The sequence below is a fragment of the Populus nigra genome, chromosome 8, assembly GCF_951802175.1.
Source record: "Populus nigra chromosome 8, ddPopNigr1.1, whole genome shotgun sequence".
NCBI classification, from domain to species: Eukaryota; Viridiplantae; Streptophyta; class Magnoliopsida; order Malpighiales; family Salicaceae; genus Populus; species Populus nigra.
The window spans coordinates 17,433,657-17,460,372 of NC_084859.1; the positions used below are offsets into that span (position 1 = coordinate 17,433,657).

At 33.3% G+C, this 26,716-nt stretch overlaps 2 protein-coding genes and 1 pseudogene across 3 annotated transcripts; 1 reads left to right on the forward strand and 2 right to left on the reverse strand.

Annotated features, from left to right (window-relative positions):
- Positions 1–6,530: 6,530 nt before the first annotated feature.
- Positions 6,531–10,283, reverse strand: LOC133700969 (ethylene-responsive transcription factor ERF113-like). The gene is made up of 2 exons (XM_062124713.1): positions 9,798–10,283; positions 6,531–7,407 (listed from the first exon to the last, which is right to left on the reverse strand). Exons 1-2 carry the CDS (start codon positions 9,937–9,939, stop codon positions 6,851–6,853), a joined length of 699 nt encoding a protein of 232 aa, XP_061980697.1. The 5' UTR covers positions 9,940–10,283; the 3' UTR covers positions 6,531–6,850.
- Positions 10,284–19,513: 9,230 nt separating this feature from the next.
- On the reverse strand, positions 19,514–20,278 carry LOC133701984 (eukaryotic peptide chain release factor subunit 1-1-like; annotated as a pseudogene).
- Positions 20,279–22,083: 1,805 nt separating this feature from the next.
- Positions 22,084–25,475, forward strand: LOC133700618 (OVARIAN TUMOR DOMAIN-containing deubiquitinating enzyme 1-like). 2 transcript variants are annotated; one of them, XM_062124196.1, is made up of 10 exons: positions 22,084–22,386; positions 22,485–22,639; positions 22,754–22,819; positions 22,915–22,998; positions 23,103–23,225; positions 23,958–24,010; positions 24,231–24,280; positions 24,353–24,453; positions 24,799–25,082; positions 25,166–25,475. In XM_062124196.1, the coding sequence occupies exons 2-9, from the start codon at positions 22,499–22,501 to the stop codon at positions 25,063–25,065; spliced, it is 885 nt and encodes a 294-aa protein (XP_061980180.1). In that variant the 5' UTR covers positions 22,084–22,386; positions 22,485–22,498; the 3' UTR covers positions 25,066–25,082; positions 25,166–25,475. The 2 variants fall into 2 exon arrangements, with proteins under 2 accessions (XP_061980180.1, XP_061980179.1); XM_062124195.1 differs by having other exon boundaries at positions 22,088–22,386; positions 25,182–25,475.
- The last annotated feature ends 1,241 nt before the right edge of the window (positions 25,476–26,716 follow it).

Genomic DNA, 26,716 nt, shown 5'->3' on the forward strand with positions numbered 1-26,716 from the left:
CTTTAGCTGATTTCAAATCGAACTTTAATATACCTTAGAACATCATATGCATGATTCCATTATTTATACTTTTCTACCAGCCCAAGTCCAACGTTTATGTGTTTTCAATATAAATATAAAAGTATAAAATCAACCCGATGTGAATGATGAAATTAATTAAAAAAATTACATAAAAAAATGATCCGAGTCAACATAAGTTAACCCGTTAAACCAATGATCCGAGTTATAATATCATGATAACTCTAAAAAAATATAAAACAAATTACAAAACTTTATTCCTAGTAAATCTAATATAAAAAGAAACAAAGCACTGTTATAATGAATAATACTATGCAAAGAGGTGAGAATTGAATTTACCTCATTTTTTAGTTTTTTTCTTTTGTTAATACTCTCCGTTAAAATATCTCTACCCTTCTCGAGAACTTGGTTTAAAGCATGATTATGAAACTCGAATCGGGACAAGGTCTAGATAGCGAGTTAGGTGGGTTAACCTAACCTACCTTCAAATTTATTTTTAAGAGATTATAATGTCCTTTTAAAAATAGAAATAAAATTAAAAATAAAAGTCCATGGGTTCTTGATTGGGTCACGAGTTAACCCAGTTTTTTAACCGGGTCGCGCAAGGTTCGTTCCCTCCCTGATTTTTTTTGTAAAATTCAGCTTGGTTTAGGCTGGGCTTGGTTTAATAATAATGGTTTAGAGTGATGACTTGAGCACTCCCTTGTCACTATAGTTGTAAGATGCAACACGGGGTCAACTCAAGAAAAGACATGGGTCACGGATCGGAAAGTCAATTCGAGTTGATAATTTTTTTTAAAAAAAGAATGAAGACGACATCACTTTGACAGAGAATTTTTTTTTAAAAAAAATTATCAAGTTTTTGACTGGATTTTTTCACAAAACAATCGGGATTTATACCCTGAATCATCCGGGTCCTTGATCCACCTGTTGTGCTTGTACAGGTTTCACAACAATGCTTTCACCTTTCGTTTGAACTTTTAAGTTGGATCCCTGCTCAAGTTTGAAAAGCCGCAGAAGTTTCTAGGCCCAAAAAGGTAGTAGCAAAACAGGCTTCAACGGAAATACATCCAAACCTTCATTTCCTGATTCAAACGCGTAACGTCAGACATCCACCGCCCTATTAAGTAAAAATCTCTTCTTCCAAATCATAATAAATAGATAGATTAACCCCATAAAAAAAAATAGTTGTCTATATTCTCTAATCAAGTGTTTTTATTTTTTCTATTTTAATTTTGTAACTCTACTCTCTTTTTTTTTCAGTTAAGTGTCTCTATTAAAATATTTTTATCAGTGATGATGTGTTTGTTAATTAAATACTTGAAATTCTTAGTCAAAATTTGAAAATAAAACAAATAAAATAATAAAAATGTAAACTGTGTTTCAGAAGGGAATTTTTTTTGGATTATTTGAAATCCCAAAACATGGGGATAAAAAATAATAATAAAAAGGAGAATTCCCTCCCCTAAAATATTATAGTTACACTCTTTCTCTTTTTTATTGTTATTATTGGATTGTGGATTTTAGGTTTTCTTTAAGAAAAAAACACACCTTTAACATAACCAAATAATATTTTCTTATATTTTCAAATTTTATATTCATGTTTTTTTACTTTTCTTTTTATTTTTTTTACATATGTTAGGTCTTCTATCACCAACTATCAATTTTATGAACTCTTTAAAAAAGAATATTAACGTAAACGTGTGATTATTCACTGTTTAAACACTAAAAAAACCTCATTCATGAACATATTAAATTTCAGTACATCATCAATACTTTATCAACAATTTAAAATATTTTAAGGCATAAAATTAATGAAAAAAAGGTACATTAATTGAAATTAAAAAATAAAGACAGATACATATGATCCTGTTTGTTTTTGCGTTTGATCAAAAGCGTTTTTGAAAAAAATTAAAATTTTTTATTTTTTTTGTTTCAAATTAATATTTTTTTGGTGTTTTTCTCATTTTGATGCGTTGATGTCAAAAATAATTTTTAAAAAATAAAAAAATATTATTGATAAATTTCTGAATAAAAAACACTTTAAAAAACAATTCTAATTATATTCCCAACAACAAGTGGAAAAAAAAAATAAAGATACATACTCAAGTAAAAAAAATAAAAATAGAAACATCAAAGTAGAAAATATGTATAAGGTCAGATACATTGACAATGACTAGCAGGACAAAAAGGAGTGGCGGGGATCCTTTTCTTTTTCCTTTCTTTACTAAAAGAAGTTGCAAGATCACCGAACTCATCATCAAAGAATGAGCAAGCACTAGCTACTAGCTAGAAACTGATTCCAAGCATTATTAAAGCATCTTCATTCAGGAGCAAGAACAAGATTCGCCAGTACAGATGATAGGAACTTAACTTCTGTCCTTGTCGATCATAAATTCTACATACCAGTACTCGACCGCTCGAGCACTCCGTGACCAGCCTACAGAAATCTATATATCTCATTGACCAAAACTTCAAAAGATTCTCGTATACATGCTTTGATGAGGCAAAGTACGTAGCCAAAACAATTACAACACACATCTGATCACTCATGCTGTTTGACACAGGAAATCTCTTACTTGAACACGTATTATTCAAGCCTCAAAACCATGCAATAAGATGTGATCATCGCTTCAGGGTATTGCTAGCTATCTATCCCATTATTCATTCCAATATCTAGCCCGACGAAGTTCTTTTCTCGATGGATGAGCTCGGAGCTTTTATGCCATTCATAATTTATCGAGACCAGGATAAAGTACCTTCATATCATGGTGGTGATCGAGAGTATACTTTCCAAAACTCAAATTAAAAATACATGCTGTACGTGTGTCACACACACACACACCAAGAGTATTTGGAACAAACTAAATTAAAGATCACACCACTACCAAGATGGTCCCATCAGCTAGCTATGTAGGTAATATAGTCATAGCTAGTAAGAGCCCAATCAGGCTATCTCCTTAAATCATGTACGAACAAGGGTTAGAAAACGACTGAAAGAATCAAAAGAGATCACCTTGGCCAAACCTCCATGTGCAGATAAAATTACATTTCAGAGATGTTTGACAACGAACCACATATTTTTTTCAAGATGGACCATGATTGTACTTGAAGAGCCGCAGGAGTGGTCTTATGAGGCATGAAGCAGAGCCGCAAGATTTGACATGGAGAAACCGAAAGCATACACAAAACCTTGTCACCATCTAAGACCTGGTCCCCTACCATGCAATCCCAGAGCCCATATGTCATTGTCATTATGAACCCTAATTCATGCTTATACTTTGGGATTTGGGACCTTGCCCACGTCAGATCTCACGCGGCTTACGTGGGTGATTACACTAATAAATTAAAAAGAAAGAAAAAAAAAAGGGGAGGGAAAAGAAGTTTCCTCACCTTTTGTCGTTTCCGTTAACCATTGTCGTTTTGTGGCCATCTTTGTGATTGGAAATAGAAAAAGTAAAAAAATGACGCCACCATTTCTGGGCCTTGGATGATCTGAATCTGGCCCGCCGCTTTGCTTGGCAAGTGGGCACGGCCCGTGCATGCGTAACAGTTAAAGATCTTCTTTTTAATAAAGTAGCCGCTTCTAATCAGCATGCTATCTCAGGCTTTGCAAGCCAACATTTTGTAGCCGTTCAAGTTCTATCATTGGACGTGGAAAATAAAAAAACAAAGCCTATATATTAAAGAAAGAAAGGGGCAATGGAGATTGTTTGCTCACGGAGACAAAGGATATAAAGCTAATGAAAGTTCATGCATATAAGAAAGCAAGAGCTTAAGGTTACGTCAGTCCTGGTCGGTGGAGCCATGCTTAATTATAAGCACGTTTCAGTCTGATAATTCTCTTGTACATCATTAAATATTTTACTAAAACATTAGGTTTTGTCGCTTAAATGGTTCACTTTAACGTTTTGCGCTTCTAACGTGTCTAAAGTAGTTGTCTTGATAGATGACAAATGATGAGAAGCCATGATTTCCCTGCTAAAAAGTTGAGCGACCCTGTTCTCCATTAGCCCTTCACATAGTTCAGATGCTTGCCGATTGGAGGAAGTATATATGTATAATATTGTTAATTTAACTTGGCATCTCGATAAACTCAATTAATTCGTGTTACTGATCTCTTCAAAGTGGTTCCGATGTGCTTACATGCAATGTTGTTTTGTCTTTTCCTTTCATTATTGGGAGCGATCGATCGAAGGGTGTCACATTTTGAGATGTCGTTGTCCTTTCAGCCAAGATTCTTGAGCTTAATTTAATTGCCTAAAGTAGTCCTAATTCAAACTAATTGTAAATATCTTAATTAGAAATTGTGTGTGATCAGAACAAGTAACTTGATTTTAGAATGTGGGATACCAACTGTGTAGTCACTAGCTAACACTTAAAATAATTAAGAGAGATTATGATTATTTATTCTTTTTCGACACCATGAGAGTATAAAGCCAGCCAAGAGTATGAACATTTTATATATAAAAGGTAAGTTATAAAAATAGTCATAAGATAGTTCTATTCTTTTTAAATACTAAGGAGGTTTCTATCAGATTTTCAAAACTTTGGATTGTTAATCCATGTATTTCAAAAGAATATGTGAAAAATCTTACGGTGTTCAAGCTATAATTATACTTCAAAGAAAAAAACATAGAAAAAAAATAAAATTCAGGGCTCATTAGAGGTAATAAGAATATCTCTATTTAAAATTTTTCTTTTTTATTTATATATTTATTTTTGAAGTGAATTTTTAATAAAATATTATTGGCTACAACTTGAACACCATAAAATTTTTTAATTTTTATAAATGAATATATAGTCGTGACTAACCCTACACGCAAAACATCTAGCAAGTAAATTACAAACAATTTAAAATTTCGTTGGGAAGATTATCCAAAGATTGTCCAGCGCCACCCTAACTTTAAATGGCATCTCTTTTGGTTTGAGTACAATTTACGAAAAATCCCTATATTATCAATAGAAAAATCATTTCGAGCTTTACAGCATGATAAAGCTAGCTGGGAGAAGCCATCTTCAAGCTTAAATTTCACACCATTGATTTTTTTATATATATAGATTCCGCGAGACTTTTATTTTGATAACTTGCTCTCAAATTATATTAGATTTTTTTTAATGTTATGTATTGACTATAGATCATATACAGGTAATTAATAGAGCACTTTATGTAATTAATAAAAACAAGATTTAGTCTCTTTAATTTCCCCTATATTTATAAACCTCATTATCCTTTTTTTTTCCCCCCGCTTCACAACCCACAGGTTTAAAACATAAAAATGATCTATTTTATTGTATCTTGTTAATTACTTGGAATTGAAGTATCTACGACAATTTCTTACACCATGTTGTAGAAAATTTATTCTTTTAGATGGTCTCCACTCTGTAGTTTAAGGTTTTCACTATATTGTATTCTAGAATATTAAGGGAGTATTATTTTGGTGGTATTTGAGCTCTTTTATCTAATTTTTTTTTATAATAGTCGATTATATTATAATCCGTTACCGAGAAGTTTGAGCTTTTTTATTCGATTAAATGTTATTTAGGTAATTATATATATATATGTGTGTGTGAATAATGATTGTTTTAACTTGTATATCTCAGTATTAAAAGACTATAAAACTAATAGTCAAAGTAAAATACAAGGATATCATTAAAAAAAATAGGCTTAGAAAAAAATCACTAATCTAATATAATAAAAAAATTAAAAAATTTAATTTTTTTTATTACATCATAATTTCATGTAAATAAAAACCAAGTTTGTATATCTCAAACTTTGTTTTTATTTGACACCAAATGAAGACAATGTTAGCGATCAATCGATCAGAGCAAATGCCAAATTACTTGTCTGCGATTAGATATGTTGGCGAATCAAATAATATTCTATCCTTATCCTTAATCAATGAAGTGATGGTACTTTTGAAGTGTTTGATTCGAATATTAATCAAAGGGCAACTTGGTGCATCAATATCAGCATTAACTATTGAAGAAATATATGAACCGACGTCTACTTTGGACTTTATTTATTAGTTCAATTATCCATACGATCAACCAAATTTGAAATATGGAATTCAACGAGATCATAACTCAACAGAAAACGATTATTATATTTTCAAGGTCTGGATGAGCACTATAGGCCTTCGGGAAGATCTCCACCATCTTTAGCTCAGAAGTTTGGCGAGCAATGAGTGGCCTGTGACAAATTTTTAAAGTTTTCCACAAAGTTAGCTTCGTAGGCTTGAAAATGAAGGCATAAAAAATGCCCTCACATTGAATAAATGGCAAGATATATATGGGATGAACAGGTTTTGAACGATGGGATGTAGATGAATAGATAGGTACTGTGCATGCGTGCGTTCAAGTCTTTCCAATAAATAACAAACCCCACATCGTTCAACTTTGCCATGAGATGACCACATCCATCATCATTGTACAAGTACAAAATCAAAAGCGATTAAGACTTTGATAAAGACCTCATGCAAATACTTGAAAAAATTAAAGAAAATGATACATTACCCAAAATTTCTCATATATATATATATAGTTATCTCTCAAAGATTACAGACCATGCATGCAAATTGCCAACTGATAGGTGATTCTTGGGGTGACTAATATATATTAGGGTGTCTACCCCATGCATTGAAACGAAAAAGGAATTGAAAGAGGAGCTTCCAAAACACAACAAAAATACTTGGAAGGTCTTGATCAATTATGAACTTCTCGACATCTAATGGCATTACTGCTTCAAAGGAATGATGCTAATTAACCCATACTTTATATTCCCTTAACTAAGGATTCCAAGTTGCCCTCTTGGTGCGGAAAATCTAACATTTCACTCGCTAGGATTACTGGAGTCCTTCCCATGTTCCTGTTGATCAGAGCTAGAGGAGCTATCGAACCTTGGCGAGAATCTCATTAGATCTTGTTGTTGTTGTTGTGATAAAAAGCTTGATGAAAAATGGGGAGCAAAAGGTTGCTGATTAAAGAGGTTTGAAGTGTAGTACGGGAAATTGGCATCATTGCTAGAAAGGATTTGTGCATATTGAAGCAAGTCTGGGTAAGTATCTGGTGCAAATGATGAAGGGGGAGGGGGAGGGGGAGGAGGAGCAACTGGCCTAGGACTTTGTTCAGTCAAGACATTGGTTGAAGTCCCAGAACCCATGTAGTAGCCGAACTCGGTTCTACCTTGAACTCTTTCGGGAAAATTAAGCTTAGCCTTGGTGCCTTTGAACTTAAGTGCTGCTTTGTCATATGCAACGGCTGCATCCTCAGCAGTGTCAAAGGTACCAAGCCAGACTCGGGCTGCCTTTTTAGGATCACGTATCTCGGCTGCCCATTTACCCCAAGGTCTTTGCCTCACCCCCCTATAATGCCTTCTCCTTGTATTTTCTGCACAAACAAATTAAATCGTTTGAGCGATTAATTACAAGGAACTGAATTTTAACAGCCACTCATTATGGATACAAATATGTCAAAAAAGTATAAAAAAGAATTCTCGAAATAGATGAATACTGTAACTCAGGTATATAGATTAGACTACAATTGGATAGTTTTAAGATTATGCATGAGATAGTGTTCCAAGTGATGTAAGGACGTGCGTTCAACCCCTCTCTTCTGTAATATGCTAATATTATCAGGTACATGGTAAGGTCATGTTCACTAATAATTCTCCACTTTTCAATAGGGAAAGTTATAGATAAACTTCTATATTTTTATTATGACAATATCATACAAAGATTTATTAAATTAATTTGAACAATCTCACTATTATATTTTATTGAGCTTAATTTGTAAATAAATGTAAATTATTAAGGTTTTAATTCACATTGACTATAAGCTAAGCTAAGACATCTTGTCATGGCAAAGAACCATTGAACTCAAATAATTGAAATACTAGATGAAATTAAGTTTTATTAATTTTTTTCCTATTGAAAAGAGATTGTATGCTTTAGTCATGTCAAAATAAAGTGGGGTTTTATTTTAGAGATTAATATCTAGCCCCCCCCCCCCCCCCCCCATATATAAGATGATGTCCTCAAATTAGTTTTAAACTCTAAGATTAGATTCATAATCCTATCCTATCAAAGATATAGATTGTCCACAATAAAGATTTTAATAAACATATCCATATGGAATTAATATAAGAACACAAATATATAAAATAAAAAATAAGTTGAAATCTTGGATTCTAAATCACTTGACAACACTAAAAAATGAGCTGAAAAAAGAAATACTGTTAGCTAATATATCCCACTTGAAATAAATATAATAATGTAAAGTAAGCACATAAAATTCTGCAAAATTTACACACATATTGTACACTCATATTGAGTAGATACAGCCCAATTCAAAACTTCTACCCCCCTAGATATAGCTTGGAAATCATTAATTGGATCAATGAAAGTAAGTCTCGAAGTAAATTAGTTATTATATGTTTTTATTTTTTGATGAAAAATATAGAGCCCCCACCCCCCCTCTCTTTCTGTGTATATATAAAAAAGAAGTGCAATTTTCAATAGGAGGTTTCTTGGACAGGTAAAGTAAAATGCAGCACTACAAAGCCACGCAAACGGAACGTGGGTTGGATAAAAGGTCAGAGATTTATATATTTTTTTAAGAGTTTCTTATGATTTCATCCGAATAATTATAATTTGATGCGAGCAAAGTCGTTAAAGGTATTTAAAACTGAAAAGCAAACAAATTAACTCGGAATTCAATTCCTGTAAAAGAAACTTCAACACACAATTAATAGATTGTTTGGTTTTCATCAAAGACAAATACTTTGGTCTCACACGCCAACAAACGATGCTGTCCCTTTCAAGATTAGGCAAGGTGAAGCAACGAGAAGAACAATTAGAAATTATCAAAGGATAAGGCTCGAGGTCAATGTCCCAACAAAAAGGAATGCTAGTGATTCACGGAATTAAGTGACCATCTCCCTCTCTTTTCCCTTCTAATACGAGGAATGTCATGAATCATGATAGGTTCGCACCAATGAAGCTAGCTTTAGCCAATGCTTATCTCTATAGGGAAAAATTGTCAGAATCAACTAGCTAGAGTACATGAAAAATGATAGGTCACCACCTTGACATCACTAACATGTATTTTCTTGGTGAGATTTTGGTAAAGCAAGAAAGAGCGTCTTTGAGCAAGTAAGGTACACCTCATCTACTTTATGTGTGTCTGTGTGAGAGAGAGAGAGAAAGAGAGAGAGAGTTTCTTTACGGAAAGTAAGATACAATGAACTTGGCGAGAAACCCTAAAATCGCCATATTAATTTCACATGTGCATCTCCGCAGAATAAAACAAATTGAAGGGGTTAGGCAGGCCCTCTCTCTTTTTTTTTTCCTTTTTTTCTTATGGCTTTTAATCAAGAAAAATAAAGAGAACGACATGGTTAGATAGGTGGATAGAGTGTGACAACTTTGACAAGATAATATATATCTATAGAAACAAAAATGTAAAGGCACCAAAATCACAAACTTTTTGACGATTTAAATACAAACAGACGATTAACCTTGCCCAGCTAACTTGCTACTCTAGATTGTTTTTCTTTTTGTTTTTTTCTTCATTTGCAACCCTCTTCAAATTTTTGGTGCCAATCATATTTCATCGATCTTTTGGATCATTTGGAATAATAATGCCAAAAAACTTTATCAGTACTAGCTGGTTAAGGCATAAATAAAAGTTTTTGAAAAGAGAGACTCAAATTAATATAGGGAGGACATATAAAAGTGCAAAAATCACCAAGACACAGCACATATGTATGCATCCATTACCTTGATCTTGCACTGGTTGAGACTGGTCAGGTTCGTCTTTGACGACGGATTGCTCCAGAGCATATGGGGTGGATTGCACCGAAGTTGGGTTATTGTCGGTAGTACCCATGACTTGAGTGAGAGCAGAAACCATAGCAGACATGTCTGTCTCTGACCAAGTAGAGGCATAAGAAGGGAAGTCATCATGTTCTTTTTCTTTCTCCTCTGATGCTTCCAGTGGAAGTGGCCTCTTTCCATGCCTTCGATCCACCTTTAAAAAATAGTTTATATACACTAAATTCTTCGGTTTTGGTATGATGATTCTAGGGCATGAAATGAATGTTGCTTCGCTAGATTTGTAGCTTCCGATCAAGACCTGAACATCAAGAATCAGATCGAAGGGCTGGTGCTGGGTTTTGTTGTACAAGGAGTGACAAGAGAGAGGGAAAGAGCTAGCCAGAGGAAGAAATAAGGGTTTGACAGGTAGTATTTATTGGTCAGTGTCTATCTTCTTGTATCTCTAGCACTAGCACAATATAAAAAAGTTTTTTTTTTTAGTAACAATTAAACCGGTGGTATTTCCGTATTTCTCAAAGAAAAAAAAAAGTGACAGGTGGTATTTCGGCGGAAATTAATTAATATGGAAATTATTTTAACGCCCCCCTGAGTATCCTAAAATAGAGATATTGCTCCTCTACTCTGAAAATTTGCGCAAATGCCCCAAAAACGAGTTTTGAAAGTAATATACGCTATAAATTGGTCTATTTCTCGACTAACAGGAACTAAAAGAAGAGACGAATTCACTGTTATCTTTTCTTATTTTTCAGGTTATTTTTTAATTTTATACTTATTTATTGGAGATGAAACTTTATAGTATCTTTCGTTTTATTTTTATTCAAGTTATTTTAATTTTATGATATGTGATGAGAGTTTGATATGTTAATACGAGTTAACTTGATTTTTTTAAAATTTTTTTTAATTAAATTATTTTTTAATTTTATTATTTAACATTGAATTGATTGATAGTTAAACTTCATAATTTATTTTGGTTTATTTTCTATAAAATTATCCCAATCTCATAACTTAGATAACAAATTTAGTTAGTTAACCCATATCAACTTTGGTTATTTTTTGTGTTGTTTTTTATTGTTTTTTTTCATGTCATCCTTCAATATTGGATTGATGGAGAATTAAACTTTATTTTTGTTTCGATTTTTTTTACAGGGTTATCCTAGTCTCGTCATATAGATTACGGGTTTGACAAGTTGACTCGAGTAAATTTTATGTCCTTTTTTAATTAAGTTTTTTTTTTAATTTCATTCATTAATATTGGATTGATAAAAAATTATGTTTTATAATTTATTTTGATTTTCTTTACATGAAGATATTATGATCTCATGAACCTTATCATAGATTTATTAGGTTGACTTGAGACAATCCAACATGTTGTCTCACTATTTTAAAAAATAAAATATCATCTTGAATTGTTTTTAATCAAATTATATTTTTACTAGTCGTTTAGATTATTTTAATATTTGTCGAGTCAATTAAATTGTATCACATCATTCAACTCACCATTTAATTTTTTTTTAACTATAGAACGTGTTAATAATATCTCAATATATTTTTATATTAATTTTTTAATCCAGTCCACGACAAATCTTAAGCAAATCATGTAGTTCTTACTGTAACATGGGAATCACCTTGTTTGTTTAGTTAATAGAGCTATTTTACGTACGTGGTACTAATTAACCACTAAATAGTTTATGTCCTTTGTTTGTTTTTTTTAATCAAAACCTCCAGAATTATTGTTTACTGTAATCCTTGAATTATAGATAATTTTTTAATTTAAGCCTTTTTTGTTACATTTTATCCATTTTATTTAGACGTTATGTATAAATACATAAGAACTATTGTTTTTTCTTAAGAATCAGAAAGAATGACTTAAAAATCATAAGAAATTAGGGGTTGATTTCTTGGTTATATTTTATGATACTGTAAATGATGTTCTTTACATTGAAATTACTGGGACGATCGAGTTTTTAACGATCTAATGATTTTAATCTCATGTATTTTTTATATTTTATAATGCAATCTGCGCAACTGATGTGTTATTTAACAGGAAATTAGATAGATTGTTAAATAAAGGATATATATTTTCAATTAAATTAGTTGTATTTTAATCAATTGGGCTGAGATGTACAGAAATTTAAATTATTCCTCATAACTTTTCACCTCAAACAAGTCCCTTTTGTTTGACACAAGAATTCCGAGAGGAGGAATCAAGAACGGATGGTAGCGGGTTGAAAGCATACTTTTAAAATCCGGCTTTACGGGTCAATTCGGTGCTGAAACCAGGCTGGGTTAAAGAAAACACAGGAGAAAAAAAATCCGGTGTGACTCGGCGGGTTGACCCGGCAAGACCCGGTTGCAACCCGCTGACTTTTAATTTTTTTTTATTAAAATAACATTGTTTTGATTTAAAAAATCAACCCGGACAACCCGATAAAAATTCAGAACCCGAATCTTGAATTAGACCAAATTTAAAAACTATAGTTGAAAGGCTATCCTCCTGAAAAGTGATGGGTTCTGTCCCACTATCATTTTACAAATATTTATCCCATCATTTTTTTCTAGTCAAATTTTTAATCTTCAACCCATTTATTTTTAAATTTTTGCTCTATTAACTTATATCTTTGAGATTAATTTATATCCTTTCATTATACTCTACCAAGTGAAAATATCTTTTAATAGTTTTTTTTAATAAATTAATCATGTTTTTAGATCACGTCTTATCATATTAAAAAATAAAATTTATATCTCTTCATATTTTTATATTCTTTTATAACAATCATATTCGATCGGTATATCAAATTAGTATATCAAGAAGTAATAATGTAGTTCCTGTTATTTTTATAAATTTTAAATATTATAACGTTACACTTTCGATAATATTTATTGTTGTGATTTTTCATTGCATATTAGTAGGATATTGCATCTTTTACTCACATTTTTTTAAATTAACTTGTTTTTTTTATGAACCATAGCAAATCAAACTAAAAATTATGATTTTTCAAACCAATCCAAACATTATGACTACCATAAACACTATTTTTAATGTGTTATTTAAATAGAGAAAAATCGATAGTACTTACATAACATCTCATTTTACACACACACACACACCATGCCCGAATGCTCTAAATACTGGGGATATCCATATCCTTGCTATTAAATGTGAAGCAAGTGTGGTCGAATGCAACCAAAATCTCGTTAGAGGATATGACTACGAGGTAGATCGATTGCCTACAACTTTGCATGGCAGCAGCACTTGTTTTGGACGATGCCAGAGTTGAAAAATACATTTTTGAACGTGTGCTGTTTCGAGGCTCCGGAATATATAGGATTTGGCGTCCAAAGAGTTCAAAAATAATTGAAGTTGTTGCATTTGCATAAACATGAGTTATATATATGAGCTTATATCCCACTAGTTCGTATGAAATTGTTTTCTTGAAGTACCTGAATCAATGCATTTAAATGAATCTTACTGATAATTAAAGTAATACAGTGATCCATGTCTGCCTCCACTCAGTCAAATTAATGAGTTCAGGTTTCAAACATATTTTTTAAAAATTAATTTTTTAATTATTTAAAATTAGTTTTTTTATATTTTTATATTATGTTATTTTGATGTATTAATATAAAAAATAAAAAATATTTAAAAAAAACACCTTAACACCGTCCCAAATGTGCATTATATACCTGATTGGATTTCAAGTCTTGCATCATTTTGTTTGCCGTCCATTTACTCGAAGAACATTTATATACAATGGTAAGCAAGCCTGGGAGCTTGAATTAGAAAATGCAAAGGATTTGGGTGAGGACTAACTGCATACGACGAGAGCCTGTAGCCTGTCAGAAAAGCTAACAAATTTGTAGAGTAATTATTTTACAAGCCCTCGTGGTGCCATTTCAGTGCCTAGCTACTCCCTAACTGTACCTACAATGTGAGGCTCTGCTTTCTTTATGTAGGACTTGTACAGCCAACAATTTTCTTTCCTGAATTAGTTTGGATGCTGAGATCAAGCTGCAAGGACAGAAACATGCAGGCACATTCATCTTAACAGAACACACAAATAAAATTTCATCAAGATCCACCCTCCGAACTTTCCAGTCTCGAGATGCAGTTGATGACCTCTCAACTTTCATTCTGTGTGTGCCTGAGGTTTAAGAGTGATTTTTGATTAAGAATACCTTGAAATAATAGACAAATATTCAAAAATATTAATTTAATGTTTTTGTCAAATAAAAAACAATTTAGAAAACAGATCCAGCAACAAGAACAATCACTTCAGTTTTTATCAAAAGGGAAAATGGAAAGTCATCGACAGACTTTCTTGAGTATTTGCTGACACACATATATACTACTGGCCTCTCTCTGTTACGTGCATGTGCCATTGCTCAACACATGCGAGATATGTCAGATGTGCACTCCTGTGTTGTGTTGTGTGTATATATATATATATATATGAAAAATGGACTCATTATTTGTCTCAACTTTCACGTGATCTTGCGAGGGTGTTTCCTCTAAAGACAAGGGACTCATGTAAGCACATGCCTCCTTCGGTCTTTCAAACTGTGTGCTAAGGAATCAATAATATTTGACTCCTCAATGCTATATATATTTATATATATCCTTAATTATATTCACAAATAAAACCAATCATTCAAAATTATCTTTGAGAAACTAATCAACGATAAATAAAGAACACGTTGCTTTTGAACATTTCTAGTTCAAATCTTATGACCTCAAATCTATTATGGGTTTGCAGTTCAGTCCACTGATAAAATTAAGAGGGGTTTGACGTGTAAGCTTAGGCTAGATGGCATGGATCTTGTCCCGTCAGGTCGGGAAAATCACGCCACACTATCTTGATTTTTTGCATCAATCAGGTATAAATAATGGAATTCAATGCACTAATTAATTAGAATTGTTTCGATTCGACAGACCAGTTTCATGAGATTTTTTTCTTCTCGAGGAAATAAATAAAAAAAGGTTTTGGACCCGAACTTAGTCTGGTTAGATTGGAAAATTGATATTCTTTGTGATGATGGTTTAAAACCCATATGATCAGAAATAAATTTTGTTAATGTTTGGATGATTGTTAATCATATTTTCACTTTAATATTCCATTTTCTAGAGCTAAGGAGATTGATAATTTATGTTCGAAGACTTAGCACTTACAAAACAATTTTTTTTTTATGGGATTTAAAGACATTGAAATTATAAAATTGGTAATTTTTAAGAGAGATTGCAATAAATGAAATACTAAACTTTAAATTTTAAAAACATGGGTGTTTCTATTTATTTTAATATGATAAATACTCTAAGATTTAAAGTTATTAATGTGAGAATATAGATTGCAATAAATAACTCTCATCTTCCCTAAAAAAATTACTTCTCTCAACTACTCTATAACCTTGGTTTTGATTTTCCAACCTTTCATTCAAGGATCCTAAACTTCTTACCGCCCCAGCATGTAGAGACACAATGCCTAGAGTTTCATCTAACAATAGCCACTCCTTTTAGAGTGGGGAATTTCAAGACTAAATATCAGATGCAAATGGCTGCAATTGTTCTTATGCAAGAGAGGAATTTCTATTATAGCGTAGGAGGTCAGAACCATATCTATATGTTCCCATGAAAGTTTGTTGCATGCATATTAAGTGTTTATTGTCACTAGAATCGCCAGGCACCCTTCATTGATACTTTTACTGTCATTATCTACTTTTTTTTCTCTCTATCACCGTCAATATAACCACTTTTATTATTTTTATTATCAATAAAATTATTTTTAATTATTATTTTTATTATTTTAAAAACAAGACAACAAAAATTTTAAACATCATTATAAATTTTAACTATTGTTTCAAACTTAGTATTGGATGGAGTTAAAACATCATTCTAATTTCTTAACTCTTTTAGTTGTTGACATATTCAATTTGTATTTGATATTGTGGTGCATCATACTTTTCAAAAGTATTTTTTACTTGAAATTATATTAAAATAATTTTTTTATTTTTAATATGAGGAGATTAAAATTATTAAAAATATTGAAATTTATTTTTCAAGATAACAAATATATCTTTTAAAAAAATCTAAAAAACATTTAATGGAATCCCGAAAACCTTTTTATTGTTGTATGCATTGCACCGAGTATTGATCGAGTTTAGAGACAAGATGCATCTTCTTCTAGACGAGGTTCGGTGGATTGACACGGACTGCTATTTGCATGTTTTCTTTTCGCAAAACACTAGAATGACCGAATGCTGGCTTTCTGTCATAATCTTGAAGAAGGACAATAATTTGGAAGCTGATTAAGATGACTAATTGGTACATTAATTAATTTCCATTATTGGAGAGATATTCTCGCGATGACTTAAGAAAACTCCATTGCAGTGACTTTTGTTGCGGGAATTCCATGTGTCACCTCTAACTATGTCTGCATCGTGCAAGCCTCACTTGGTTTTTTTTTTTTTAAGAAAAAGAAGGGAGTGTTTGAAAGTCTTTATTTTTATTTTTTTGCTTTTTTGAGTGTTTTTTTCTAAATTAAAAAAATATTAAATTGTTATTTTTAATGTTTTTTAATAGTTTTAATGAGATGATATCAAAATTATTAAATATAAAAAAATTTATTTTAATATATTTTTAAATAAAAATTTATTTTAGAAAACATAGTATACCACAATTTCAAATATACACATGAAGTCCAGCTGAAAAAAAAAATCAACAACTTTTTGATCCCACAAGTCACATCAATTAACCAACAATGATTTATCCATACACAACCTTTCTTTTTGAATTTTTTTTAAATTAACACAATAAATTTAAAGTTTCGTTAAAATAATATATTTTAAAAAGAATTCAATGAAATAACATATTTTTACTTGTTATATTTTTATAACGATATTTATTAAATGTTGCTATTTCTAAGTGTTATAATTGCCAAACACCATTTAAATATACATGAATTATGACATGGAAATCACACCCAAAACATTTTAGTATCAATACTATGCATACATCAAATGTAATTTATTTTCAAGTGAGACGATCGAGTTCGACTGAAGGGCTAGAATTCGAATCGCCACCATGCTATTCTGTCAAACAACCATGAAGATAGGTTTTACGCAGGGAGTCTGACCTTCATCCAGCCAAGCTTGGGGTGGTCGCTGACTGACGCAACCATATTCCCATTTGACTAAGACCAGCGATTACATACTGGATGACTCAAGCCCAATGCGACCTTCCAGACGGTCCATGTCATTTTCAGAGGTTATAACCTATATGGATTTAGCAAAATGGGGCCTATAAGCTCATAGCTACCTTTACTTTTGTAGTTTTCTTGATGCAGTCCCAATCAATTGATGATTTTTTTTTAATATGACCCTCCTATTTATCCCATATTATTCAAACAAGTTTTTCCGTTTCAAATGTTGAATTAGTCTCACGACTGGGATGCATTTCATAGTTTTTCTCTCTTTTAACCTAACATTGAGTTGTCTATCCCTATTTTAATAAAATTATATTAATTGATTATCAAAACTATAACATTCTTTTTTGTGATTGAACCATGACGTGGATATAGCTCAAGCTAAATTAAACATGGAATAGAGGAGAGAAAATGAGTACTGATGGATCCTGATTGTCAAGCTAACTCGACATTTAATGTTTTAATTTATACAAAAAGACTAATTTAAATAAGGTATTTAGAGAGCCGCATCAAGAAAATTAGAAAGAGGGATGTTTGAGCTTAATAATCCATCAAAATGGTTAAGACCTTCTACTGAACAGCAAGATGGTTTACGGCCCAAGGCAAACAGTGCTTAAACTAGAGCACGCTGAATTTGATGCAGGAGAAACGCGGTCCAAGCTTAGGCCCTTCCAGGTAATCAGAACGAAGCAAGTTACAAGCCTACACCGTGTAGATATTTGGTGGAGGAGATGGAATTGAAGAAGAGAGGACGAATTTTACAGAAAGAAATGATTTTTTTTGCTGCGGTGATGGGTTTATGAGGATAGCAAACGGGAAGAAGAGTTTGGAACTGATAGCCTTCGATAGTGAAGTTGATCAAGCTTGCAAATCTTGAAGGTGCTCAAAAGAAACAAGCACAAACCAAGTTTTTGTAAGCCTGGACTTGTCATGGCAGCAAACCAGATAATTACCAGCAATAATCCAAATTGAGTTTGTCAATTCAATAGCACTGTGGCAGCAACATCAGAGCGTTGGCAACCATAAGTTTAGCAGACCCTCTGCAGAACAGAAGCAGTGATGACAGCAGAATTCGCTTTCCGTAATTAAAAATCATGCTTAACTGCAGATCATTCAGCAGCAATATCAAAGGACAAATACTGTGAAGAGTAAATTATCACTCGGGGAGCCCTGTAGCTCAGCAAAAACAATTAATTAATTCTTGTGTTTTCAAAGACTATTATTTAATTTCTATATTTTTATATTCAATTTATGTTGCTCAGAATTGGATACAAAAATTCGATATGGGTACGGATTCAAGTATTAAGTTTTTCAAATTTAAAATCTTTGGATACATAACGTGGGTTAAAAGTCGAATAATGTTATAATATATACGAGAACTGGGAGAATGAACCGAAGCCATGAGAAGGTAATGGCAACCCAAGCTGAGAGCCCCAAACCCAAACCATATTGCAGCAAAGACCAAACCACCCTAGAGCCTCAAAGATGAACATGTGCGAAGTCAAATCGAGCACGTCCACAGTCCAGAGAGCCTGGGTCCATAGTGCCAAAACAGTTCTTGGCAACCAGAGCCACGAGGCCCAAACCCAAACCATATTGCAGTAAAGACCAAACCACTCCTGAGTCTCATAGACGAACATGCGCGAAGTCAAATCGAGCACGTCCACAGTCCAGAGAGCCTGGGTCCATAGTGCCAAAACAGTTCCTTTTTCACACGGTTTAAATTATCAGTCATATCTTTTCAGAATATATTTTTTTCAATTAAGGGTCATTTTTGGTAAGAATGATGAAGAGATTGTAACATATTTTAGCAGAAACTATATACCATAAAGAATGAGTAGGTAGAAGGGGAAGTTTGACTAGAAAACAAAGCATTTTTTGAAACAAAATACTATTAAATTAAACATAGTGGACAATAATGAAAAGAATATTTAATTATTTTTAATATTACAATAATTAATTACTTAATTCTGATAAACTAAAGGATTAGATTATAATTTATAGTTAATTCTAAGGTAAATTAGCCTATCCAAATAAGAGAAGTAACAGAATGGTTGGAACTTGGATTCGATTTAAAATTTAAACAGCATAACTTGAAATTTGAACTCTGCATGTCTAGTGCACTGGCAGTCACAAATGTGGCTCGTTCATTTATGTAAACTAGCAGCAAAGGAGATGAAAGCTTCTCCGAGAAGAGAGGATTTTCAAGAAAGAACTATGGAGTTAAATACCATGACATAAGAACATAAAATCCCATAAATTTAAGCATAACAGGTTTTTATTTGGACTTTGACGATCTAAATTACTCCATAAATTCTTCTGCTAGTTATCCTACTCACTAAGCATGGAAAAAACAAAAACATCATAAAGAAGCAGCTCATAGAAGCATCAATTTCCACTATTAGCATCACACTGAAGAGATTTTTGCTTGTCTTCTGGCGGAAGCAATGAAAATCTTGACGCTTACTCAGAGTCTTCATAAATTCTGGTTAGTCAAGTGATTTAATGTCCATCTGATAGCGAAGGATCCCTCCAAAGCCACCAAATCCTCTACAAAAATGATATCTTCCTCTGAATTATCTGTGGCAGTCTCAAGTGAGCAACCGAATGGCTTGTACTCATCCGCAAACCGTTCCAGAAGAAACTTTTCGTCTTGTACCTCGAAGTCGATGAAGTGATTGAATCCTGGAAGTTGCTCTGATCGGCCTCTTGCTCCCTGTTCAAATGCTTTATGATAATCTCATCCATCTTGGTGTTTTTCAGCACATACCGATTTATATCCAATTAAATCTTCCCAGATAATCATCCCCAGACCCTTCATGGTACCCTCCAAGCCATACACAAACTTTCCACTATCCTGACTGATTTCTTCCAAGACTTCCCAATCAAGCGCGTCTCCTGTACGAACTTCACATTGGATAGAATCTCCAAGGACAAGTCAATGGCTTGATCGAAACCCTTTTCTCCACCACATGAAACATTTTCAACTTTTAATACTTCAGCCTGCAGGCGAAGATCAAACAAGTCAGGTCGGCTCAGCTCTGTCTTAAACTCTGCAGAACCAGCAAGTATTAATCCAGCAACTTGCTCATGCAATGCTTCTGCATGAAACTTCTTGTCACAGAGAAAGAGAGACTGACGGATAGGCTTAAAAGGTGCAAAGGAAAGAGTAAACTGCTTATCTTTTCCATCATCATACAGCCGATCCAGAGTCAAGTACCAGTCCATTGGTGGGAACCTCGGTGTAAAGTTTTAGCTTCTGTAGGCATAAGTAATTGCATCCTGTACAAACTTGCTGCTCATCCTACTCTTGATGTTGGCCGCGATTCACAATTCCTTGCTAAGCATTTTTGTAACTTTACAGATCTGATCCCATGGACGGACGAGAAGTGAAATCATCTCGTTCTTTTACCAGTCTTTTCCTTTTCCACATCTCAATGCTCGCGTTAGCTTCTCGAATATCTTTCCATTTAGAGTGTGATTCTAAACTGCAGAAAAATAAGTAAGCTATGAGCCAACCTGATAAGAGAGAAGTGTAAAGCTTCGTGACGAGGCTGGAAAAAATCTTGGAGAGAAAGAATGGAGGTGTTTTTCATTGACAGATAAAAGTGTACTCGGAGAACTTGGTCGGGGCGATGACTTGTAAGAAAAAACACTTTGAATTTTTAAGTCAGTATAATATATGTATAGATGACGGAGAAAGAGTTGTATTTGTATCCAGAGAGAGAATAAGTGGTATTCTCTTGGACTCAATTTTTTAAAGTTTTGTATTAAAGTTGTCTTGAGTTCTGTGTTGTCCAAAGATATAGAATTTAAACAGATAAAGCTCAATTTATATAGATTTTTTGAAAGTAATATTTAAGATATTTAATTTAAATATCTATGTTATTTATGGAGATATGTATATTGTATAAAGTACTTGTGTAGTTTTTTCATGTATCATCAGATCCCTCATATTTTATAAACAAATATGTTTGGAATACTTGATTTAGCAAGAATAGAGAAAAAAATATTTATAATGAATAATGTTATATTTTATGTATCATCATAGCCTTTAAATTCCGATGACATTTTTTATGTGTACAAGCTTCAATAATAGTAGTTTGTAGGCATAGCCTTGACACATGGCCTTGGAGCGTAGCCGTGGACTTGGATGTTGTTGTGGGTGTTATTGTTTATAGTCAATGCCATAGCTATATAGGTGTAGTCGTGGGCGTAACTGCCGGCAAGCATAGCCACATGGGACATAGTTATTGACAAGTTGTTGGTGTAACCAAAGACATAGTTACTTGCATAGCTATCAATGCGTTGAGGTTTCGTAAATCATAAAAAAAGTTTTTAAGAAATAGAAATAAATTGACTTTTCGTTTGGTTTCCACAAACAGCTCCAATAATAAGGCTAGAAAATCCTTAGGAGAAAGATTAAAGACGTTTTTTATGGGCTAATAAAACTGGATTTAAAGGATTTAGTGAGTCCGATAACACCTATAAGAAAAACAATATGATACTTCTGTCAATATAATGTTTGTATAGATAATAAGGAAAGTGAGATGCATCTATATATATAGAGAGAATAAAAGAGATTTTCTAAACTTAACCTTGTTTAAGTCTTTTGTTGTGTTACAATTGTGTTGTGTTAAATTTGTGTTGAGTTTTATATTGTCTAGACATATAATTTAAAAAGATGAGCTATGATATATTTGAAGTCTAGAAAAATAAAGTTATTTTTATATAGATTTTTTAAAGATAAATAACTTAATAAATATCTTAAGTAGTTTTTATATATATATATATATATATTCACTTTCAGGCATCAAAATATTTTCAATCTCAAACTTTTACTGTATCACTTGGTAAATTTCTCTGTCACCTATTTCTTACAGGTATATCATGACTCTCCTGTCAGAGGAACAAAGGCCTTTTCAATGAGCAAGGAAGCGTCGGTTCAATATCGGTAACAATGAACTGCAGTGGATTTTTATTTTTCTTTATTATTGTTTTGTTTTGTTTTATTCACAGGATAATTTGGAGGGGGGCAGGGGGAAGCAGCCCCACCCACGTAAAAACGCCATCCATGCCTAAGTTAATCGCCTGTTCCCTGCTGCTAACAAATAAAATAAAAATAAAAAAGCGAATTTGCCTCTTAATATAAAATCTAAGTAGAGAGCGATAATAAAATAAAAATCAGGTACTGATATCGAGAGAGAGAGAAATCGGTTTCTTGCTTTCAAAGCAGATCACCGAAGCAAAATAAAATCCAATTTTTAGGAGAAAGAATTAATTATAGTTAGGGTTTCAAGTTCTTCCCTTCTATTGACCAGAATCTTGATTTTCAGGTATATATGTGTGTTTGTGTGTTTTTATCGTCAACATTGCTATCTGCACTTTCATCTTTTGCCAAATCAACTTGCGTTGTTTTGTTTTTGTTATAAAGAAAGAAAGAAGAAGATGCAGAATCAGGAAGGACAGTTAGCAGCAGATGGACAAACAGAAGTGACTTGTGAAATCGAAGATTGGGCAAATTTTGGAGGAGGAGATGATGATATTATGCAGCAGCAGCAATCCAGTGTTCCATTTGTTGGCGACAAGGCAATTCTTCTTCTTCTTTTTTGTTTTTTGTTTTCAATTCCTGTATTATTAGTTCAGCTTGTTTGTTTTTCAATTGAAGGATATTTTGGGTGATTGAATTTTACTCTACTACAGGAGCCCTTGTCTGCATTGGCTGCTGAATATCAATCAGGCAGTCCTATTTTACTTCAGAAAATAAAGGTGGTTTTCTTGTTATCATCATCATTGCGTTTTCTTGTTTGTTCTTTATGGTTTTCTTGAATTTAATGATTGATTGATTGCTGCTGCTTGTGTAGGTGCTTGGTGACAAGTATGTTGCAATTAGGCGAACACGTGGAGATGGGAATTGCTTCTTTCGCAGCTTCATGTTTTCATACCTAGTATGTCATTGTATTTTTTGGTTTCTATCCTTGTGCTTTTTGTTGGAGGGAGCACCATATTTGTAATTTACCCTCTTAAATGAGCCGTGGTTTTCTTGAGATAGGAGCATATTTTGGAGAAACAAGACAGTGCGGAAGTTGATCGTATCAAAGCAAATGTTGAAGAATGTAGGAAAACACTGCAGAGTTTGGGTTATGTGGACTTCACGTTCGAGGATTTTTTTGCGGTAAATTTATCATTTGCACTCTGTTACTCTATTCAAGATGTATGCATTATCCTTTTTTGAGCATTTTTTGACATCTTAAAATGTTTCACTGTGTGCCAGTTATGCAACAAAGACATTGTTTACAAATTAGTTCCTAAGAGTGAACCAAAGTCAATATTAATGCAAATGTACAAACAAATTTGTAGAAAACTGAGTTTTAGAATATGACGTGGACATTTGAACTCCATTCTTGAAAGTTCAATTGATTTGATGACTTGGAGTAATATTTTCAGTGTTGACCACCTTGAGATATGATGGAGCTGTGTTCTGTGCATTTTACTTGAATATGCTCGCTTGAATTCTTATTTCTACCTCATATGAGGTGGATTATTAGGAAATGTGGACGTCGATGTTAAGAACTGCTTGAATAGCTTGGTCACATAAACATTATGGAAAACAAAGAATGACCGGTATAATATTTATTCTATGTGTGAGACACAGATGAATTCAGTTGAGTTAATGCAAGTTTTAATGTTTCATTGAAAAGCTGATGCCTCTAAAAGTTCACTATCTTGTTTCATGTCTTGCTTTAATCTCGATGTGAGAAGATTAATTTTTTTTTTAATTTTCAAGCAAAAGTATTTTAAGTTGTATCAAGCTTTCTTCATAAAAGCTTCCTACAAAATCATACCTTCCTTCAAGGCTTTTATGCAAATGATCTGCAACTCTGGTTTCTTTGTGAAAAAATTGCAGTTATTTCTTGAGCAGCTGGATGATGTCCTTCAAGGAAATGAAACTTCAATAAGGTGCCCCTTTTCCCTGCTATACTATGCGCGTTAGCAGCTTAGGAAATACAACTTACTTTGGGATTTTAACCTCTCTTAATTACTCCCCAGATCCTGCATTTTTATTTACAAACATGAGCTGATGTAGTGCTACTTGAGGCCAAAATATTAGGTTCTGTTTATTAATGCTAGTCAATTGACCTTTTGAGTTTCTAAATATTAATTCTGTTTTCTCTTGCAGTCATGAAGAGCTTCTAAATAGGAGTCGTGATCAGTCCGTATCAGACTATGGTGAGTTACTTGATAAAGTGATGGTACGGATTGATGTTTTGGCTCCCTCTCCTAACAAATTCGGTTGGTTAGTTGTCATGTTTTTCAGATTTGTGACCTCTGGAGAAATAAGACGACGCTCAGAGTTTTTTGAACCCTTTGTATTTGGATTGACAAACACTACAGTTGAGCAGGTCTGTTCAATGCACTATAGTTTCTGGTATTACTTTCAAACATTTTCCATGCTTTGTTAGTTTTGTACATTTTCTAAAAAACAAGGATGAATTGTTAGCTTTCACTAGCATAGCTTAAACCAATGTCCTTTACATCTAGTCCACATCTCTCCTTACTTGGCCCTTTGTGTTAACTTTTTCAAAGTTTTACATTTCAAACCATAATTTTTTTTAATTACTATTTTGATGGCTTTTCTTGGTGACAAGTTTATTATGATAAGAAATTCAGTATCATATATTTCAGAAATCTGATAATGAATGCATAAAATATTGGAGTTCCCAATTGATTTATCTGTTTTGCCTTAGTTTTGCAAGTCATCAGTGGAACCTATGGGTGAAGAAAGTGACCATGTGCACATTACTGCACTATCTGATGCATTGGGTGTACCAATTCGTGTTGTATATCTCGACCGCAGCTCTTGTGATGCAGCTGGTGTCAGTGTAAATCATCATGATTTCATTCCTGCACCTCGTAATCTCCCAAGTGCTACTGGTGCTGGTTCTGAGAGCATCAATCCCTTCATTACCTTGCTTTATCGTCCAGGTCACTATGACATTCTCTACCCAAAGTGATACCTTTTGCCATTATGGTAAGCTGCTCTCATCCTTTTGGTCGTCATGGTGCCTGGGTATGGGTGGGCGGGTGGACATATTTTTATGTTATTGAGTCTAGCTTGTGTATATTGCAGGCCATTAATGATGTCCAGGTGATGGATGCTGACAAGGTAAATTTGAATGGTGACAAGAAACACAAGGTTGCAAGGCAAAGTACTTATCCTCATCTGTATTTGTGCTGTACCTTGTGATAAATGTTCAAATGCTTCTGAATTCTCTGAGTGGAGACCTAAATGCAAGGCTGCCTGAAAGTTGCAGGCAGTCATCTGTTACAATTCAGGATTGAGCGTGTCCTCACCTGTGTTTAATCATCGTTGTGAAATTTTATTTGCTTAGAAAGGAAAAGAAACACTGTTGATTCTGGAAAATCTTTTCATTCTGTTCGATGCATGCTATCGCTATTTTCCTGCTCCACTTTTTCAAAGGCATCAAACATGGGCAAATCTGAGTTGCCATAATGGAGGCTCAAGTACATGCATAGAGGTAGGAATGGTCTTTCGCCTCTTTGGTCCATTTTGGAGCTTGTCATATATGTGTAAAGTGCTCGCTTTTTGGTTCTGTGAAATTTGAGGCTTTACCGAGGGTTATAATCTATCAGTCTTTAATAATTCAGCTAAATCTGAAGCTAATTGCAGCCTACTAAAACCGCCCTATGGTGGATGGCTGCAAATGACCAGACTCCCTCTTGAGTCGCTCAAAGCTCCGCTTGTCAAGGACTTGGTTTGAACTCGAATCCAAGCACAACAAATTTTAAACCATGCGAGTTTTATGCTTTCAACTCGTTATGAATATGAGAACACATCAAAGATAAAAACTGATTTGGTTAATTTGCAATCGTGCTCTGGTGGATGAAGGTCGGAGTTTGAACATGCTCCGTCCTCCATTTGAGCCAACAATAATCTAACAAAACACTCCAAGCCGCCAAATTACTTTATTTTTAAGGATCTATTTCTACATTTCAAGGTCTTTTAATTTAATTTTGAACAAGTAAATTATCGACATCCTTTTCTACTGTTATACTATTTTTATTTCTTGTAATGATTTGCTATTATCTTCTTCTCTTTTTTGTTACGCCTTCAATCACAGTGGTAAATCAATTGTCGAAAATATTTTATTCTGCCATATTCTCAGTGTTTGGGATGATACCTATCCCTTCATGTTTTTCAGTGCTCGTTTAAAAAGATAACAGACAAAGGGAAAGGGAAAGGTATTTTTGAGTAAAGGTTTCTCAACGCGGTCAACCTGTAATGGTGAAACAGAATGGGGCATGGCATTTCACAACATGTTGGAGGTGAAGATAACTCAACCAGCCAATAAGGACTCCAAGCAAACAGCACAAGAAATTTACACACCTTATCCCGAGAACGGTAGCCCCCAAAGAAGGCGGCGGTGCAAGCATAGGCCGGTCAACCTACCACCTAGTCTATCCCTCTATGTGCTTGCTGAACAGAAAGAATTCCTTCACTGAATCAATCATAGACATAAACTAGGATGCAACATCGCGTTCCAATAAACAGCCCATAAACTTGCGTGGTTCCAGAAAAGGAACAGACATAAAAAGCTATGGGCACTATCAAGAATGGCACACACGGGTTCACCGCTTCAAAAA

Bases quoted from the DNA above. Each gene is read 5' to 3' on its own strand.
- LOC133700969 (XM_062124713.1), bottom strand. From the start codon at position 9,939: ATGTCTGCTATGGTTTCTGCTCTCACTCAAGTCATGGGTACTACCGAC. The intron at 7,408-9,797 runs GTAATGGATGCA...TTGTTTGTGCAG, and splicing joins TCAACCAGTGCAAGATCAAG to AAAATACAAGGAGAAGGCAT.
- LOC133700618 (XM_062124196.1), top strand. From the start codon at position 22,499: ATGCAGAATCAGGAAGGACAGTTAGCAGCAGATGGACAAACAGAAGTG. The intron at 22,999-23,102 runs GTATGTCATTGT...TTCTTGAGATAG, and splicing joins GCTTCATGTTTTCATACCTA to GAGCATATTTTGGAGAAACA. The intron at 24,454-24,798 runs GTCTGTTCAATG...GTTTTGCCTTAG, and splicing joins CAAACACTACAGTTGAGCAG to TTTTGCAAGTCATCAGTGGA.